General features: G+C 44.9%; 1 protein-coding gene across 3 annotated transcripts in view; it reads right to left on the bottom strand.

Moving 5' to 3' along the window:
- Positions 1–264: 264 nt before the first annotated feature.
- LOC140715788 (uncharacterized) overlaps positions 265–18,338 on the bottom strand; it is a 118,853-nt gene continuing 100,779 nt past the window's right edge. For all 3 annotated transcript variants that reach the window (XM_073028176.1, XM_073028177.1, XM_073028178.1), the window contains exons 3-7: positions 14,349–14,425; positions 12,473–12,623; positions 10,314–10,430; positions 5,742–9,293; positions 265–4,523 (exon numbers count right to left, since the gene is read on the bottom strand). In XM_073028176.1, coding sequence (XP_072884277.1) covers positions 4,474–4,523; positions 5,742–9,293; positions 10,314–10,430; positions 12,473–12,623; positions 14,349–14,425 — 3,947 coding nt within the window. In that variant the 3' untranslated portion in view covers positions 265–4,473. The remainder of the gene's footprint in view (positions 4,524–5,741; positions 9,294–10,313; positions 10,431–12,472; positions 12,624–14,348; positions 14,426–18,338) is intronic.

Genomic DNA, 18,338 nt, shown 5'->3' with positions numbered 1-18,338 from the left:
TCCTTGTGGTTCTAAGGCTCCCAGTCTGCAGGGAAATGCAATTTCAATTCTCTATCTGCAAAAGTTCAGAGAGTGTTTAGAAGTGCATAGGCTTAGTGGAGTAGTTAGTTCTAACTTATTAAAGATATCAGTGGATGTGAGTCCAGGACTGATTGGACATCTGTGATTTTTTCAACTTCCTGTCATTCACAGGATAAATACGTACAGACAACGGGTTTATCTCACATTCAGTTCTTCAGTGCAGACACATTAAAGTGACACAGGTTGGAAATTCATTTGCTAATTTATTATCAGTACAGAAATATATATATATTATGTCATTGCACAAGTGAAATTTCCTAAAAATATTTGAAAATCAGTTTATACCCTTAAGTGATTAAGTTTAAGGCCACAGCCCACTTTAATTCCCAGCTAGGCTGGATCTACAATGCAATATCAAATATACAATGTGCAGAAAATGCTCATTCCTTTGCGTTCATACTGCAGTTAGGACCCAGACCATCGGCAGTGCAGACAGCGGAATGAGGGAGCTGGCCAGTATATCCATCAGAACAAACTGGGAGAACTTTCTCTGCTTATTTTTGTTTACTGATGGGTAATGACAGGGATAATTGTAAAAACATTCACATTCATGGGCAAGTAATTCCATTGATGGGAAATTCCAGTTTACACATTCGGGGGAACGTGAGCATCCCAGTGATTATGGCATTCAAAGGAACCTCTGACAATGATTTGCCCCTCATGAATGGCATTACCACCTAATGGCCCTGAAGAAGCAAATGGATGGAGCTCACAGCAATGTCAGAAGAATCATGAGGCCCAGTCTCTTTGGTGTGAAAAGTAACAACTCCCTCATTCCTTTTGGGAAGTTTAAACCAAATTGCAACCATCGGAATAGTGCAGAGTGTGGAACAAAATATCAAATGATTCTCAATAGATATAACATCATCCTATGGAACTTTTCCAATAATACTGGTTACAGTAGGAAACAGGGAAACCCCATCAGTATATAGCAATTGTAATCCTGAATATTGAGATCTTTCTTTGGGACATCCCATAGTCATGAGTATGGGGAAGGGTTGAACTGTTCACAACCCTGAATCCTGCCCTTTATGACTGTAGTGTGTCAGGAACGGAGTAGACAAGGCACAGCTCTTGAAAGATATCAATTAAAAGGCAGAGTTCTTGCATAAACAACTACTGGTCCACAGAGAGCATGAAAAATTGTTCAATGCAGTATTGATTTCAGGTTGGGAAACTGCCTTGAGCTTTGAAGAGCACCCTGAGAGATTGGGGATTATGTGTCAAATATAAGACATAGCCATGTGGATTAAATTCATCCCACCCCACCCACAGCCCCTGCACTGCCCACCCTACCCAATCCCCAGCCAAATCACATCAACCCTTTGGCCTGTAAACAGTTTGGAAATACTAGCCTGTAATCGTTTGCCATCTGCTGATCTAACCTTGTCCACATCCCCCACATAAATAGGCCTTTCAACTGAAGAAAACAAAAGTTTTAATTAAATATTAATTTATAATAGCCAAATATTAACACTCTTGTAAGTGCATTATTTAAAGAATTTTCAGAACTTGTTGGTACTTCTATTCTGTTCAAGGACCCTGTAAGGGTCAATAATCAAAGTTAGTTTCTTTGACACTTTCTCAGCACTTGAAATAAAATTTAATGTGCCTGAAGAAAAAATAATTCCCATTTTAGCTTAGCAAGAAAATCAATTTACAAAGATGCATGCCCATTATTTAATGAAGGTTAAGCTCTGCTAAAATTATAAGTTCCCCAGAGATAAACCATACCCACTTATAGATTGTTCAAAAGCTAAATCAAACTGAAAAGTTGTAACAAGTTCTACTATACAGAATATTGATTATGTACCTGTATGAAATTTGGCAGTGAGCAAACTCTGGTTCTGGTGTGTATTAAAAATCCATGCATTTCTTGTTTCATTCTTCCACTGAATATTTTGATATGAACATTTTGATAGTAAAGGCGAAGCACAACTGTACGTTGCACAGTAACGTTCAAGATGAACAGAGAGCAGCAGCACTTTGACTCATGTGCATTAACACAATGGAATACAAAGATTTAGATTATACTTCTGAACAAGTTCTCCTGAAGTCCAATCACTCAGGTTACGCTCATACTGAAGCTCCTCCAATATTAAACAGAAAGCTAGTGGGTGTGCTTCAGAACTACTTACTACAAGCTCGATGGTCAGGGTTCCAGGATTATGTTCATAGTTTAACTTTCTCTGTCCCTATTTCTAGACATTTAGCTGATAATCATCATGTAATTCAATTCAATCAGAAGTCTTGACAATAACTCAGGGCTTCATTCAAGACAGGGTCTGGCTGAGTTCTTAGTTACCCCACTGCACATTCACAGAAAATGATAGGAACCTGGGAGGAGATACAAAGGGAAAAGTTCAAAGATACAGCATAGATAGGGTAAACTGAGGTTGAGTGATTCTTGATGGAACTAGAGGTCACAGGTTAAGAGTGATAGGTGAAATGTTTAAGGGGAACTTGAGGGAGAACTTCCACATTCTGAGGGAGGTGAGAATATGGAACGAGCTGCCTGCGAAAGTGGTGGATGTGGGTTCGATTTCAACATTTAAGAGAAATTTGGATAGGTACATGGGCTGGGAGGGGTATGGAGGGCTATGATTCAGGTGCAGGTCAATGGGACTAGGAAGAAAAACAGTTTAGCATAGACTAGGTGGGTCAAAGGGCCTTTTATGTAGAGTAGTGCTCTATGACTGTAAGATTCAAAGGAGGAGACCTAAAGCAAAAGGAAATGACCTTCTGTTCCCACCTGTTTGTAAAGAGGAAACAGTTGAGGACTGAGCACACATGGGGCTTCATGTGTGTTCTCTTTGGAATCTATGAAGTTCAGGAAAAGCTGGTCCATTTTGGAGAGGACCTTTCTAAGATGTGTCGCATCAGTAATGCTGTCTAATCTTCACTGCCTGTCTACAATCAAGGCAAAAGCAGTTGCAATTCTAACTGTGCAAAGTATTTGTATTTCAGGAAGACATAAGTCATTTGCTAACAGAATATAAAGATCAGTAGTGAACGTTTGGTCCAGTTTTTTGGAGTGTTTTCAGAAAGCTCCAGATAGCAGCAGGAACAATTTCCATACCGTTCCTTCTCCAGTTCAACCAGGACACTGGTGAAATAAAGTTTGCACATCATTGGTCCCAACCAACTCCAATTAAAGTAGAAAATTCAGTGAAGGATGAAAAAACTGTATAGCCTCATCTTCCAACCATCTATTAAATGAGATAAGCATTCACATTAAGTTATGTGTGTCAGGTGAACATACCATCCACCAGTTTGTAAAAAAGTCGAGAATTAGTCAATTTATGGCTGGAATTCTGCAGATCATAAACAGCAAAACTGAGCCCCTCACTTAGCTGTTCCCTACAAACTTTGTGCTCACTTAGTAATCAAATGCTTCAGCTCTTTCCCACTGTTCATTTTGAAACACTGATCTCAAGAATCAAACCAACTTGCTACAATCCATTGAACACTGTTAAGTCACTAGTTAGCTAATTGTCTGAAGACATGCAGGCCAGTCCTTAAGCAGATCAAACCTAAATCATTAGGTCTGTTAAGACTGCCAGCTTAAAGCTCTCACTAGCATCAGGCATAGCAGCTTGCTCACCCGTTCACCACTCCAGTGCCCAGATCATCCAATCCTGCAATACTGCAACATAGGTGGGAGACATACCACCATCTTCAGCTGAAGGCACAATGGCAGAGTGGAGGAGCTGCCAGTGGAAAGGACCAGCAGTTTGTGACAGCCCCGTGTCTTTAAACATCTTATTGGATGAGGGTCAGATCGTATAGTGGGCTTGTGGTCAAACACTGGCTCATTAGAGCACCTGACTCCTTGATCTGAACCATGGGGGAACTGTCAATGTGACAGGACATCTTACTTTCCATTTTAAGTTATTAGTTTTTATGTAAAAGTTAATAAAGGCAATAGGTTTCTAAATCATGAGCAGCTGTTGATTCAGACATAAATCAATCCCAAACCCCCCACTTGATAAAAGTGTGCTTCCTACTGATTTTTAAAAAACTTTTGATTTTTTTTTAGGCAAGATATAATGTCCTCAAGGTCTCAGACCAACCGGTCTGTGCATCAGCCGGCAGTCTAAGCCATACCACACACAGCCACAAAGGGGCAGAGAACTGCAGAGTGCAGAACGAAGGGGCAGTGGCTCCCCCAGGAAAAGTCTTTCATCTGCTGAACTGTAACCCCAGCAGTCACTACTCAGAGAATGCATAGCTACAGTATAAAGTCAAAGGTGCAGCAAACATGGCATTTTTTGCATAAAAAGGCTATAATCTTTTAGCAATAAAACTTTTCTGAGAAATGTTTCTTTGGATTTAAGGCCAGGTATTCCAGGGAAGGTGTCTTCTGTGATATCCTGAGGATTGATGTGTCCTTCAGTCACCCTTACACAGTGACACCTCTCCATTGCCAGTCTTCACCTCACCTAAGTAGAGGAAAAATAATCTTTAAATGACAGTGTTCCACACAATCCTACAATGACCAGTCACTCACCGTTACAGCAAACCTAAGTCACCTGTCCATTCAGGCAAACTTTACCTAAACCTGGTTTTGATTATTTTTATGTAGCATCATTAAAATACCAAAGAGTACAGTACAGGCCCTTTAACCTCCTCCAACATAGATCTAACACTTCCCCCTGCATATCCCTCCATTTTTCATTCATCATTGTACCTATCTGTTAAATGCCCCTATTTGCCTCTACCATCACCTACCACTCTCCGTATAAAAAAAACCTCTGACATCCTGACATCCCCCCTATACTTTCCTCCAATCACTTCAAAATTATCCCCCCTCATATTAGCCATTTCCACCTTGAGAAAAAGTCTCAGGCTGTCCACTCAATCTATGCCTTTTATTGTCTTTTAAATCTCTCACCTCTGATCTTATATCTATGCTCTATTGTTTTTAAGCATCCTCTTCCTGGGGAAAAACGCAATGTGCTTTCAGCCTGTCTATGGGCTGAATGGCCTCAATCTGCTTCAATGTCTTATGGTCCATGCCCCTCATGATGTTATACTGAATATCTCCGTCAGGTCAACCAACAATGCTTGTACCAACAAGCATTCCACAGTCAAAGTCACTTAGATCACATTTCTTCCCCATTCTGATGTTTGGTCTGAACAACAACTGAATCTCTTGACCAGGTCTGCATGCTTTGATGCATTGAATTGTTGCCACATAATTGGTTGATTTGATATTTGTATTAATGAGCGAGGTGTGCAGGTGTAGCTAATACAATGGCCATTGAGTGTATACGAAACAGGAAAAAAAGCATTCTTGATCAATTTGAAACATCCACTGCAGAAAAACCATGAAAAACATTTGTCTGTGTCTCCACCTGGGTTTGGGCAGGGAAAGAGAGGGAGAAATGAACAGTATTTGAATGGCAAACAGAGAAGCCAATTCCCAAATACTTAGGAAGCAAGAGATGAGCGTGGTCTTTTATGAACCATCAGCCTCAGACTGAATCCTGGCATTAACATGTGTAGGGTGCCTGATGTGTAAATAAAGTTGCTCTTCTAAATGGAGTTCAGAGCCATGAAGGAATGATGGAGCAGACTTGATGGGTGAAATAGCCTAATTCTGCTACTAAGTCATGTGGTCTTATGGTCTCATCTACACCCTTTACACTGACAATTACCTTTCTCCTCTTGGACATCACTGGTTACTTGAAGGGTCTGTGATGTTTCCGGTGCATCTGTCACTTTGGTTGATGTGGAGGGCAGTCTCTGAGAACCTGACAGGAATGAAGGTTTCTTAGCCACGGGTGGTGGGACTCTGCCAGCTTTCTTCTGTGCCTCTGGGACTGATGAACTCCTGGACTCAGTCTTTGAGGCTATTCGTCCAGACACTGAGGCCAGCTCAGCCATAAAGTTCCTCTTGGCCTGGGCCTCTGCCTCCGGTGATCGAGGGGTTTCGAACACCAGTTTCTTGGGACTGACATTCTTTGAAAAGATGAAGCTGGCGGTGGAAGCCGGAGATTTGAGTGGAGTCTCGTTGTCTCCTGGTTTTAGCAGGGCATGTCCCTGAGCTGCTGCTCCTGTGTTACTGTGGAGCGGGGTCTTCACAGGGAGAGGAACGCTGGCGTTCAATGCAGGCTCCGAGTCAGATGAAGATGATAGTCGCTGGGACAAGGACTTGCGAGCAGGTTTACTGGGGGGAGTCATGTTACTTTTGTTTGGCTGCTTTGCATCATTTTGGCTCCGGTTCATTTGGGGTTTGCTATCTGGCATTCCCACAGCAGAGGCATTCATCTGTACTGAGCGCAATCGAACCATCTGTAGCAACGAGGGGGTGACAATGGGAGCACTAGTTTGTTCATCAGGACCTGCTTGTGATGAGGGTGAAATGTCCTGTCCCTTAGCCAAGTCCTGACTGGGTGCACTTGGTGGCAGACCGGTTTCTGGGAAGCCGGAAGTGGCTCCCTCTACAGCTTGAGTCTTTGGCTGAAGTTGCTTGGTGGCTGAAGATGGAGCTAGTGTGAGGGGCTTTGGCGATGAAGTGGTGGTCCCTGAAGGCAACAGGGGAGGAGGGGGCGGTGAAAGCCCCGTAGGGACAAAGGGTGGGAGCGAAGCAAATACATCTTCAGGAGATCTGTTTCCTTCTGCTGCGTCCTCCAGCAGGGAGGGGGGTGGTGGGGGGAGCAGGAACTCAGCAGCAGCTCCCTCAGTAACTGGCAGCATTTCCCCCAGAGACAGAGGGGGTGGGGGGGGTGGCCAGTCCACAGGTGGATGTTCCAGTTTGGTTGAGGAGGATGGAACTGATGGTTGTTCAGTATCTGTTTTCATTGGTGGTGGAGGCGGATTGTGGGAAGGAGGGGGTGAAGGTGGAGGAGACAACTGCTTCACCTGGAGTGGAATGACTCCGATCTGAACCTGCTCGGTGGTGGAGGAGGAGACAGAGGTGGAGATAGATGTGCTCGGTGCTACACTGGGTCCTGAGGCTGAGGCCAACAAGCCTGGAGCTAGTGAACCAGTGACTATTGGAGCCCCAGATGTGGTGACCAGTGGGGTCACAGTGGGTTCAGAAGTGGTGACCAATGGAGTCAGAGTGGGTGATGATATGGTGACCAATGGGGTTGTAGTAGGTGCAGATGTGGTGACCAATGGGGTTGTAGTAGGTGCAGATGTGGTGATCATTGGGGTTGTCGTGGGTTCAGATGCAGTGACCAATGAGTTTGTAGAGGGTGCAGAAGTGGTGACCAATGGGGTTGTAGTGGGCTCAGACACAGTGACCAATGGGGTTGTAGTGGGTGCAGATGTGGTGACCAATAGAGTAGTAGTGGCTTCAGATGCATTGACCATTGGGGTTGTAGTAGGTGAAGTGCTGACCAATGAGGTCACAGTGTGGGCAGATGTGGTGACCAATGGGGTTGTAGTGGGTTCAGAAGCATTGACCAATGGGGTCACAGTGGATGCTGATGTGGTGGCCAACGGGGCTGTAGTGGGTTCAGATGCACTGACCAATGAAGTTGAAGTAGGTGCAGACAGGGTGCCCAATGCTGTCACAGCAGATGTAGATGAAGTAACCAATGGGGTTGTAGTAGGTGTAGATATGATGGTGGTATGAGCAGATGCAGTGATCAATGGAGTGGTGCAAGCAGGCGCAGTGACCAGTGGGGTGGTGTGGGCAGGCACAGGAACCTGTGGTGAATGAGGGTGTAAAGAGCCAAAAGCTGGGATGTTGAAGAGGAAGGAAGGCCGTTTTGTTGGTGGCAACGGTGCAGGCCCTGGTGGAGGGGGTGGGATTGCCTCTAGTGCCCAGCGGCAGGTCACAGCCGCTGGAACTTTAAATGGTTTTACATTGGGAGGGGGTGGAGCAGGAGTGGAAGGAGGAGGGGGAATTATAAACAGGTGGGCATATTTTGACACAGAAGATGGTGATGGGGCTGAAGATGCAGAGGCAGACCTTGCTGGGGCAGAAAACGATGATGACCTCCCAGGTGCTCCTGGCCTGGACTCTCCAGTGGGAGATGGAGGAGGCACAAGAACTCTCACCGGTGCTGGACTTCCACTAGATGGTGACGTTGTGGGCTCAGACTGACTGGCTGAGCTTGTATCCTGAGGAGGAAGAGACTTCCTGTTGGATGTTTCATTGTAGGTGGGCACCAACCTCTGACTGAGAGCAGGGTTTTCATTGTTTCCTCCTGCTGGGGACTCAACAGACAATTCAAACCTTGAGCCGCTTGTTTGACCAACATCCCTGGGCAGTGCAGGACCCTGAGCTCTCAGCTCTGGGTCCTGCTCCTCCCCGTGCTGTAAGGAATGCATTCTCCTCGGAGGAGCGGGGGGCTTCTTCATTTTCCTGACTGACAGGCTTCTTGTAATGGACCGTTCACTGGTGATGCTCTGTGTATCTGAGATATCAGTGATGCTGCATGTGCTGTGCGCAGGAGAGAGCCACTGGTTAGCATAGCCATTGCTGTGGAGCTCAGTGGGTTTACAGCTAGTGTTAAGCTGAGCAGAGGGACTTTCGGCCTCTGGTAGAGCAGACTCAGCAGTGCACACACTAACCCATCTGCTGGTGTTTGCTCGGTGATCCAGAGGTGTATCTGTCAAGTTATGATCAACCCTCACTTTCTCTCCATCTGTTTCTGTGGAATGATTATTTAATGCAGTTCTGGTGTTTCCCTGTGATGAAATAGTGGAATTGTTTGATACAATGGTTTCTGAAGACTGGGAATTACTCCATGCATCACTGGAAGCACAATCCCTGCCGTCGTAATTCTGTAGGGAAACAGAGCGGGAGCAGGCAGGAGAGGGTGCATACAGCACACTGCTGTTACTGAGCCTGCGCAGGCAGTTCTGGCTATTGCTGATCATCACCATGTCCACCGTGGGGGGCAGGATGGCATTGGGAATGATCTTGGACAAATAGGTTGCCTGAGGTGACATGGACATGACCGGACTTTGAAGCAGTTCACTTGGTACAGATGACTTTGGAGCTGCTAGTGACTTTGGTCTATCGGAAGAATCCATCGGTGTCCAGTTGTGCAGGTAATGAAGTCCTAAGGTGCTTTTAGATTCATTATCTTGCCGTGATGGATCAGAGAAAGTTATAGATCGCAAGGAGCTCCTAACCCGAGAATGGGACAGATTGTTGAAACAATGGTTTTCATCTCCCCTGGATACCAAAGTGGGGCCAGTGCGGTCTGTCCCATCAGCCTTTGAAGGACGAGGCCCTTTTCCTAGCCCTGTGTTGGAACCAGAGATGAAAAATATGAAAACTCTGTGCTATGGATTTTGATATTTTAGTCATTCTCAAACAGAAGTGAAATTCGGCCCACCACATCTGTGTCAACTGCTGCAGCCATCCAATCCAATTTAACCACATTAGGTCATAATTTCTCATTAAAATAACTGGCATTTTGGCCCATCTACTCCATGCCACACTGCTATTCTGCCTTGCTCCTTCAACCTGCATTTGGACCAGAGCCCTCCCATCCATGTACTTATCCAAACTTCTCTTAAACAGTGCAATGTTTCCTGAGGTAAAGCCCAACAGCCACCATTGCTTGGATCCTCGGAGTGCCTGCTCACCAGCCAGGGTTGTGTCCTTTTCCAAAATCTCCACTGAAACTTTGGTTCCCAAAGGAACTGGATTCCCGGGAAGAACATTTAAGTAGAGTACTGTGCAAAAGTCTTAGGCACATAGGCACGTATATTTTTAATATATATAGCTAGGACGTTCAAAGACTTTTGCACAGTACTGTATTAGTCAATGTGGAGTGGAGAGTTACTTTGTAAACCTGGCAGGAACAAAGGATGTTAGGCATGGCGAGGATGGAGCACTGTGAGAGGGGTGTGGGACAGGTGGCAGAGAAGGAATGCCAGGGCAGGGGGTGTCTCAGGTGCAGACACACCCAGCTGTGAGACACCAGGCAAGAGCACTTGATTCCAAACAATCGATTTGTTGATCATTACAGAATGTCTCTCTGGTACTTCCCAGTCCCTCCTCTTACCCTTTTCCCAACCATGTCCCTTTCCCATCCTCAGTCCACAATAGAGACTCGTATCAGTATCAGGTTTATCATCTCTCACGTGTCATGAAATTTGTTCGTTTTTGTGGCAGCAGTACAGTACAATACATAAAATTACTACAGTCTTAGGCACCCTAGCTATATAAATGTGCCTAAGGTACTTCCACTATACTGTACTTACAAAGTACCCCATAAATGCAATCTAAAAATACCCCCAATAATGGGTACACAAACCGAGTTCCTGCTGAATGTGTTGGGGAAGTCCCATTATGGTTGTCCTCCGAATTCGTTTCTCTTTCAGTTTAGGGCCTTTGAAGGATGATTGCATTTTCTGGGGCTTAAATGTTGCTCCTGGTTTATTGAAAAGAAAAGTTCAGAAACTATTCATTTTAAAATAATTAATAATGAAACAAACTATACTTCTCTTTCATCTGTTTGTGTTCCCAGACATGTATTCCAATCTGGGATATAATGTGTCCGTAAATCAAATCTGCTACTTCCCTCACATTGGACGCCAGTCAATGTTCCTGCTGAGACTAGTTTAGCTGATACAGAAAATCCATCCAAGGAAATATGAGTGGGATTCAAGTTCAGAATTGATAACATTTAACAGAGTTGATTTCTTCGGGATTTCCGGTCTGTAGCAACCAGACCGAACCACATTCTGTGAAATCACAGGCTGGCACATCTTTCATTCTTACAGTTAAACCAGGGATAACCCTGGTTTAAGCTCAGGTGTACTTAATGATGAGGCGTTCAGGTCTACCAAATAATGAGCTGAGCCCCACCTTCACCAGGTGATTCTCCCTACCTTCACCAGATGAAACCCCGCCCATCTCACCAGGTGAGTCTTCCTCACCTTCACCAAGTGATTCTTCCTCACCTTCACAAGGTGATTCTCCCCCCATCTCACCAGGTGAGTCTTCCTCACCTTCACCTGATGAAACCCCGCCCATCACCACCAGGTGATTCTTCCTCACCTTCACCAGGTGATTCTCCCCTCACCTTCACCAGGTGATTCTCCCCCCATCTCACCAGGTGAGTCTTCCTCACCTTCACCAGGTGATTCTTCCTCACCTTCACCAGGTGATTCTCCCCCCACCTGCACCAGGTGATTCTCCCCCCATCTCACCAGGTGAGTCTTCCTCACCTTCACCTGATGAAACCCCGCCCATCACCACCAGGTGATTCTTCCTCACCTTCACCAGGTGATTCTCCCCTCACCTTCACCAGGTGATTCTCCCCCCATCTCACCAGGTGAGTCTTCCTCACCTTCACCAGGTGATTCCTCCTCACCTTCACCAGGTGATTCTCCCCCCACCTGCACCAGGTGATTCTCCCCCCATCTCACCAGGTGATACTCCCTCACCTTCACCGGGTGATTCTCCCTACCTTCACCTGATGAAACCCCGCCCATCATCACCAGGTGATTCTTCCTCACCTTCACCAGGTGATTCTCCCAACATCTGCACCAGGTGATACTCCCCCCATCTGCACCAGGTGATTCTTCCTCACCTTCACCAGGTGATTCTCCCAACATCTGCACCAGGTGATTCTCCACTCATCTCATCAGGTGAGTCTTCCTCACCTTCACCGGGTGATTCTCCCCCCATCTCACCAGGTGATTCTCCCCTCACCTTCACCAGGTGATTCTCCCCCCATCATCACCAGGTGATACTCCCCTCACCTTCACCAGGTGATTCTCCCAACATCTGCACCAGGTGATACTCCCCCCATCTGCACCAGGTGATTCTTCCTCACCTTCACCAGGTGATTCTCCCAACATCTGCACCAGGTGATTCTCCACTCATCTCATCAGGTGAGTCTTCCTCACCTTCACCGGGTGATTCTCCCCCCATCTCACCAGGTGATTCTCCCCTCACCTTCACCAGGTGATTCTCCCCCCATCTCACCAGGTGATTCTCCCCTCACCTTCACCAGGTGATTCTCCCCCCATCTCACCAGGTGATACTCCCCTCACCTTCACCGGGTGATTCTCCCCCCATCTCACCAGGTGATTCTTCCTCACCTTCACCAGATGATTTCCACCACCTCTGTGAGGTTTGGCCTGTCAACAAAGCTCAGTGATGTGACTTTGGAAAAAGAAATGTAATATATGAAGAAAAAACAGAAATGTGATTAGCTCATCACCTCTAACAAATTATGTGCACCTTACCTGGTAATATTCCCTATATTGTTAGTGATCACCCTTTATCCTTGCAGAGCCAAGGGCTCATTATAATATCAATTTTGCAATTGCAGATGTTAAATAAATATATTCTATGAGAACAAACTCTAGCTAGTGAGCAAATTGTTTTAATTGCAAATTTATTCAAATCCAAACCTGACAGTCAGTTGAGAATCAGATCTGTTGCCTGTTGTTTGATCCATACCTGTTGAACTGACGGCTGGCTGGATCGCCAGTGTATTCCTCCGGATTTCGTCGGGAGTCGGTGGTGGGAGAGACCGAGTCTTCGTCCAGACTTCATCGCCAGGACCGCCTGATGCTGAATCTGGGAGATCAGGTGAATCTTCATCCTGTGACTGTAGACCACATGTCACAGGAGTCAAACCTTTGAGAAAAATCCAGTCTGCACACTACTTCCACTTCCACTGCCCCCCAGTTGCTGTAGGATTTGTGTAGGATTGGTGTAGGGTTTATGTAGAGTCGGTGTAGGGTAGGTGTAAAGTTGGCATAGGACTGATGTAAGATCGGCGTAGTTTATGTAGGATTGATGTAAGACTGGTGTAGGATCGGTGTAGAATTGGTGTAAGACTGGTGTAGGATCGGTGTAGAGTTGGCGTAGGACTAGTGTAGGATCGGTGTAGTTTGTATAGGATTGGTGTAGAGTTGGAGTAGAGTTGGCATAGCACTGGAACTACAAGAGCCTGAAGACCCCTCTTCTCATTACTACCATCAGGGAGGAGGTACTGGAGCCTAAAGACAAACACCCAGTGTTTCAGGAACAGCTTCTCCCCCTCTACCATCAGATTTCTGAATGGATAACGGTTGCAACACGCACAAAATGCTGGAGGAACTCAGCAGGCCAGGCAGCATCTATGGAAAAAAGTCAATGTTTTGGACAGATATCCTTCGGCATTTTGTGTGTGGTGTTTGGATTTCCAGCATCTGCAGATCTTCTCTTGTCTGTGATTGGTTCTCTACCTCACTATTTTTGCTCTCTTTTTGCACTACTTAGTTAATTTGATTTTTAAATATAACTTATTATTGCAATTTATAGTTTTTTATTATTATGTATTGCAATGAACAGCTGCTTCAAACAACATATTTCACAACGCCTGCCAGTGATATTAAACCTGATTCTGATTCTAGTAAGATTGCACCTAAGTAACTGGAAATCTGATATTTAAGAGCCACATTCCATCTGACATGGGGGGGGGAGGGGAGGTGGCATGGATAAATCTTTTGAATGATCCCAGACTTTAACTTTTATCCCAATACAAAGAAATATCTGTAGATCGTTATTCAGTTGCATGGAAAGGCATTCTTAAAAGAGTTACTTGTATTTAACACAATCATTGATTCCCAAACAAAACACATGAATATAATGGGGAAAACAAGCTCAGCAAGTGTTAGACACATGGTCTTTTTCACAGGGCTGGGGAATCAAGAAGAAAAGGACACAGGTTTGAGTCGAGAGAGATTTCACAGAAACAAGGGGCAACTTTTTTTTAAACACACAAGGTGGGTTGAGGTGGGTACATTACTAACATTTAAAATATAATAGACTACTACATGGATTGGAAAGGCTTAGAAGATTATGGGCCAGACACCGGCAAATGAGACTAGCTTAGGTGGGGCATCTTGCTCAACATGGACCAGATGGGCAGAAGGGCCTGTTTCTGTGCTGTGGGACTCTCTCACTCCATGAACAAACTACTGGAAGAACTCAGTGGGTCAGGTAGCATCTGTGGAGCAGAGGGATAGCCGGAATTTTGGGTTGAGATCCTGTTGTCATGGAGGGTCTTGAAACGTCAACTATCCCTCTGCCTCAACTGATGCTGCTTGATCTGCTGAGGTCAGCCAGTAGGTTGTGATTATGTCATATATTCCAGTACCTGCAGCCTACTGTGTGTCCATGGTGATGAAGATCTATGTGGAACTCCAAACCCAGTCTTCTGCCTGGAACTTTCAGCAGTAGCGTCTCACCGAAACACAGAAAAACACTGGACATCCAACCTGGTACCAACTGTAGATGTGACTGGGAGGTGTGACCGTTAATTCAATAATAGACTGTGTATACTCACAATCTGACTGCAGTTGTCCATGCTGTCCTGGCCATTTCCAAGCCGTAGCTCTGAGCCGCCGTCCAGGGATCCTGACACTACAATCACACAGATGCAGAACAGAGATGGTTTGTCAATGGGTATTTCATTCATTGGTCTACAATGCAATCACAAACCAATCAAAAACCATTGACCGATCAAGATCAATACGTACATGTCATCAACCCTTCTACAAATGCAGGCCTGATTCGTGCCCAACCCCGAATCCTTTGCCCACTGCTGGGGATAATTGTATAGAACTCATGGGCTGATAATATGCAAAACCCTAAAGCACAATACTATATTTCTATCCTCACAGATGCCATGAGACCTGCAGAATGTGTCCAGCAATTTTTAAATTCAATATGTGTTCATTCTATAAACAGAAAACAAAAATATTGAGCAGAGAGAACAAACAGAAACGCAAAAAGCAATTCTGATCCTTTTAAATACAGAATATTGAATAGGGCCTTCACAAAGTCCAATTCCTTCCTTTATTATCACTGACATATGTATCATGAAATTTGTTGTTTTGCAGCAGCAGTACATAAAAAATTACTACAAGTTATAAGAGAAAGGTGCCTGCGTTTGAATGGTCTCTGGCTCGATGATGCTGAGGATGGTATCAGAGTCCTGGGTCTTTGGCACAGTTTAATTGATGCAGTTTGTGGACTGGACTCTGACGGTATAATGTGTTTCTGGTTACTCCGTTTTTTAATTGTTGCTTTGTGCGACTTTGATTGAGACGGACCAGCTCTGCATCCTGTAGTCAATGAATGATACCAAGCTGGATTGAACTGAGCCCAGTATGCCTGGACCGGTTGGATGATTTGTGGTTTGCTGTTTTATATTCTGTGTTTCTCACTCCTTTTTTCACTGTTTGCATGACTTGTTCTTTTTATTGCGCATGGAGGGATGGTTTTCTTTGAATGGCTTTCTTTGTTCCGAGGCTGTCTGCGAGACAAATCTCAGGGTTGTATACTGCATGCATACTCTGATAGTAAGTGAAGTTACAATAAGAAATATTTTTTTAAAAGTGCAAAAGCAGAGCAAAATAGTGAGGCAGTACTCCTGATTATCTAAGAGCTTGTTATTCGCCTCTATCACATCTACATCCAACATCACCCTGGAGTGAGTATTTCAGGCACCCTCTATCGTCTGTAAAAAAAAATTCCCTCGCACATCTCCTTTGAACCTATCCCTCTCATTTAAATACATGCCCTCTAGTATTAGACAGCTCTATCCTGGGAAATAGTATTAAACAGTTAGATAGTATTAGACAGTTCTATCAGCTGTCTATTCTATCTCATCATCATCATGTGCCGTGTCACTGGGTGACCATGATTGTTCTTGACTAATTTTTCTGCAGAAGTGGTTTTCCATTGCCTCCTCCTGGGCAGTGTCTTTACAAAATGGGTGACCCCAACCATTATCAATAGTCTTCAGACTCAGTGGTCGCATAACCAGGACTTGTGATGTGCACCAGCTGCTCATATGACCATCCACCACCTGTGCTAAGTAGGTACTACATCTTCAGGTTAGTGGAGGGAAGGAGTGCGTTACATCTCCTTTAGTAGAGACATATCTCCACCCCACCACCCAACTACTTTATCTCTGCCTCTCATAATTCTGTAAATCATATCACATCTCCCCTCACCCCCACCACTCCAGAGAAAACAACTGAACCTCTCCTTGTAACACATGCTGTCTAATCTAGGCAGCATCCTCTCCAAAGCATCTACCTCTTTCCTGTACTCAGAATTTAAAGCAATATTCCAGATGTGGCCTAACCAGTTTTATAAAGCTGATATAAAATTCCTGACTCTTGTACTCTATGACCTGCGCCTCTGGGTCGGTGAGGGCCGCTGGAATGTACATAGTGATCTAGCAGCAGTGTGTGTGGGGTGGCTACTCAAACCTGACCACAGCCTGGAGACAGAGCACTAACCCTAACCCTAACCCCTCAACAGATACACTGTGAAAGAGCGGACTGAATCTTTTCAAAGAGTGACTCACTACCTGTTAATCATTGAGTAGGGTGGAGTTTTGTCATGCTCTGCATTGCTTGGCTGTGTGAAAACGTGGTCTGTAGATCAGCCACTGTCTTGCTGCCACAAACTTCACTTCCTCAGGAGACAATCCCAACCTTGCAGTCTTACAGCCCACACCTGCTCCCTCTTATGCTAACACCCAGAGCAGGGCTGTCCACGTAGACAGACTGTCCAACACCCACAGCAGGACTGACAATCCAGACAGATTGTCCAACACCCAGAGCAGGGCTGTCCACGTAGACAGACTGTCCAACACCCAGAGCAGGGCTGTCTATACAGTCGGCCCTCCTTATCCACGGGGGATTGGTTCCAGGACCCCCCGCGGATGCCAAAATTTGCGGATGTTCAAGTCCCTTATTTAACATGTAACAGTATGGTGTTCTTTAGGACCCAGCGGAACTCCAGACTTTATTTAATATGTCTCCGTGCGCTGGACATTAGGACCTGGCGGTGCAGCTCTGAATCCGCAGTGTTTCTGTTCACAAAAATAATCACAATCACGATTGAAAATAAGGTGGACGTAATAAAGCCATCGGAAAGAGGTGAAACGCCATCAGTCATTGGAAAAGCGTAAGGCTACAGTCGGTCAACGATCCGAACAATTTTAATGGAGAATGTGAAAGGCCCTGCCCCGATGAAAGCTACAATTATTACTAAGCAACGCAGTGGTTTAATTATTGAAATACATATGTTTCTTAAGAGTTTTATATGCATAGAAAGGTAAAATATGTACTATATACTCAGAAAAATGGTTGACTAACTGACACTAAATAATACCGGATGTACCTGTTCTGACTTCAAATCCGACTTAAAGACTGACTCAGGAATGGAACTCATTCATAACCCAGGGACTGCCTGTACTTTTAAGTCATTTCTAGATTATTTATAATACCTAATACAATGTAAATGCTATGTAAATAGTTGTTATACTGTGTTTAGGGAATAATGAAAAGAAAAAATAGTCTGTACATGCTCAAACAATGAGTGCTGGAGAGAGAACTTCCGGGTTTTCCCAATTCACGGTTGGTTGAATCTGCACATACTGAATCCGCGGATAAGGAGGGCCGACTGTACAGACAGATTGTCCAACACCCAGAGCAGGGCTGTTCATGCAGAACTATTGTCTCCATCCTGATTCAGGGGTTTTGACCCAGTAAGTCAACAAATGATGCTCGACCCATTGAGTTACTCCATAAGACTGTTTGCTTCACAAATTGTTTCAGCTTTTCTTTCTTCAGAGAACTTATTTCTTCCTTCCTTGTCTTCATTCTCATCCTCCCCTAGTCCAGTCCTTTCCCACATCCATTCATGATCCTTCTGATACCCTTCACCGCCTGTCAGTCTCCAACCACCTGTCTCAGCTTACTGTGAGGAGACATCCCTGGTCATCTCCAGTCCACACCAGGAGGGTCCAAGACTCCACACTCATTGAACCGAGCCACTGCTAGCTCCCCCAACTCACACAATAAATCTGATTGACAATTTCAACTGAAAGTACAGAACTGCTACAAACTTTCTGATCACCATACGGAAATCTCAGTTGTAATTTATTTCTTAGCTTCAAGGATTCAAAGCACATTTATTATCAAAGAATGCATAAATTATACACCTTGCAATTTGTCTGCTTACAGGCAGTCACAGAGCAAGAAGCTCGAATAACCCAATTTTAAAAAGGCCAAAATCTACCTCACAGAGGAAAACAGAGGGAAAATAAACTTTGTGCAAACAAAAGAAGCAGCCAGCAGCTTCCTTAACCCGAATGAGTCCCAGGTCCACTCCTGGAGCAGCCAGAGTAGGCCCAAGCCAAGCCTCGGCCCCCAGTTTCCTTACTGTATTGGAAATCTCATGTAAATCTCTACAGACTACTTGATCTCCAATACTGAACAAAGCACCTCCGGCAAGTGCAGCCTTTGTAAAAGCA

Source organism: Hemitrygon akajei, chromosome 24 (assembly GCF_048418815.1).
Source record: "Hemitrygon akajei chromosome 24, sHemAka1.3, whole genome shotgun sequence".
NCBI lineage: Eukaryota > Metazoa > Chordata > Chondrichthyes > Myliobatiformes > Dasyatidae > Hemitrygon > Hemitrygon akajei.
Note: the sequence above shows the minus strand (reverse complement) of the source record. Positions and strands in the feature narration are given on the sequence as shown.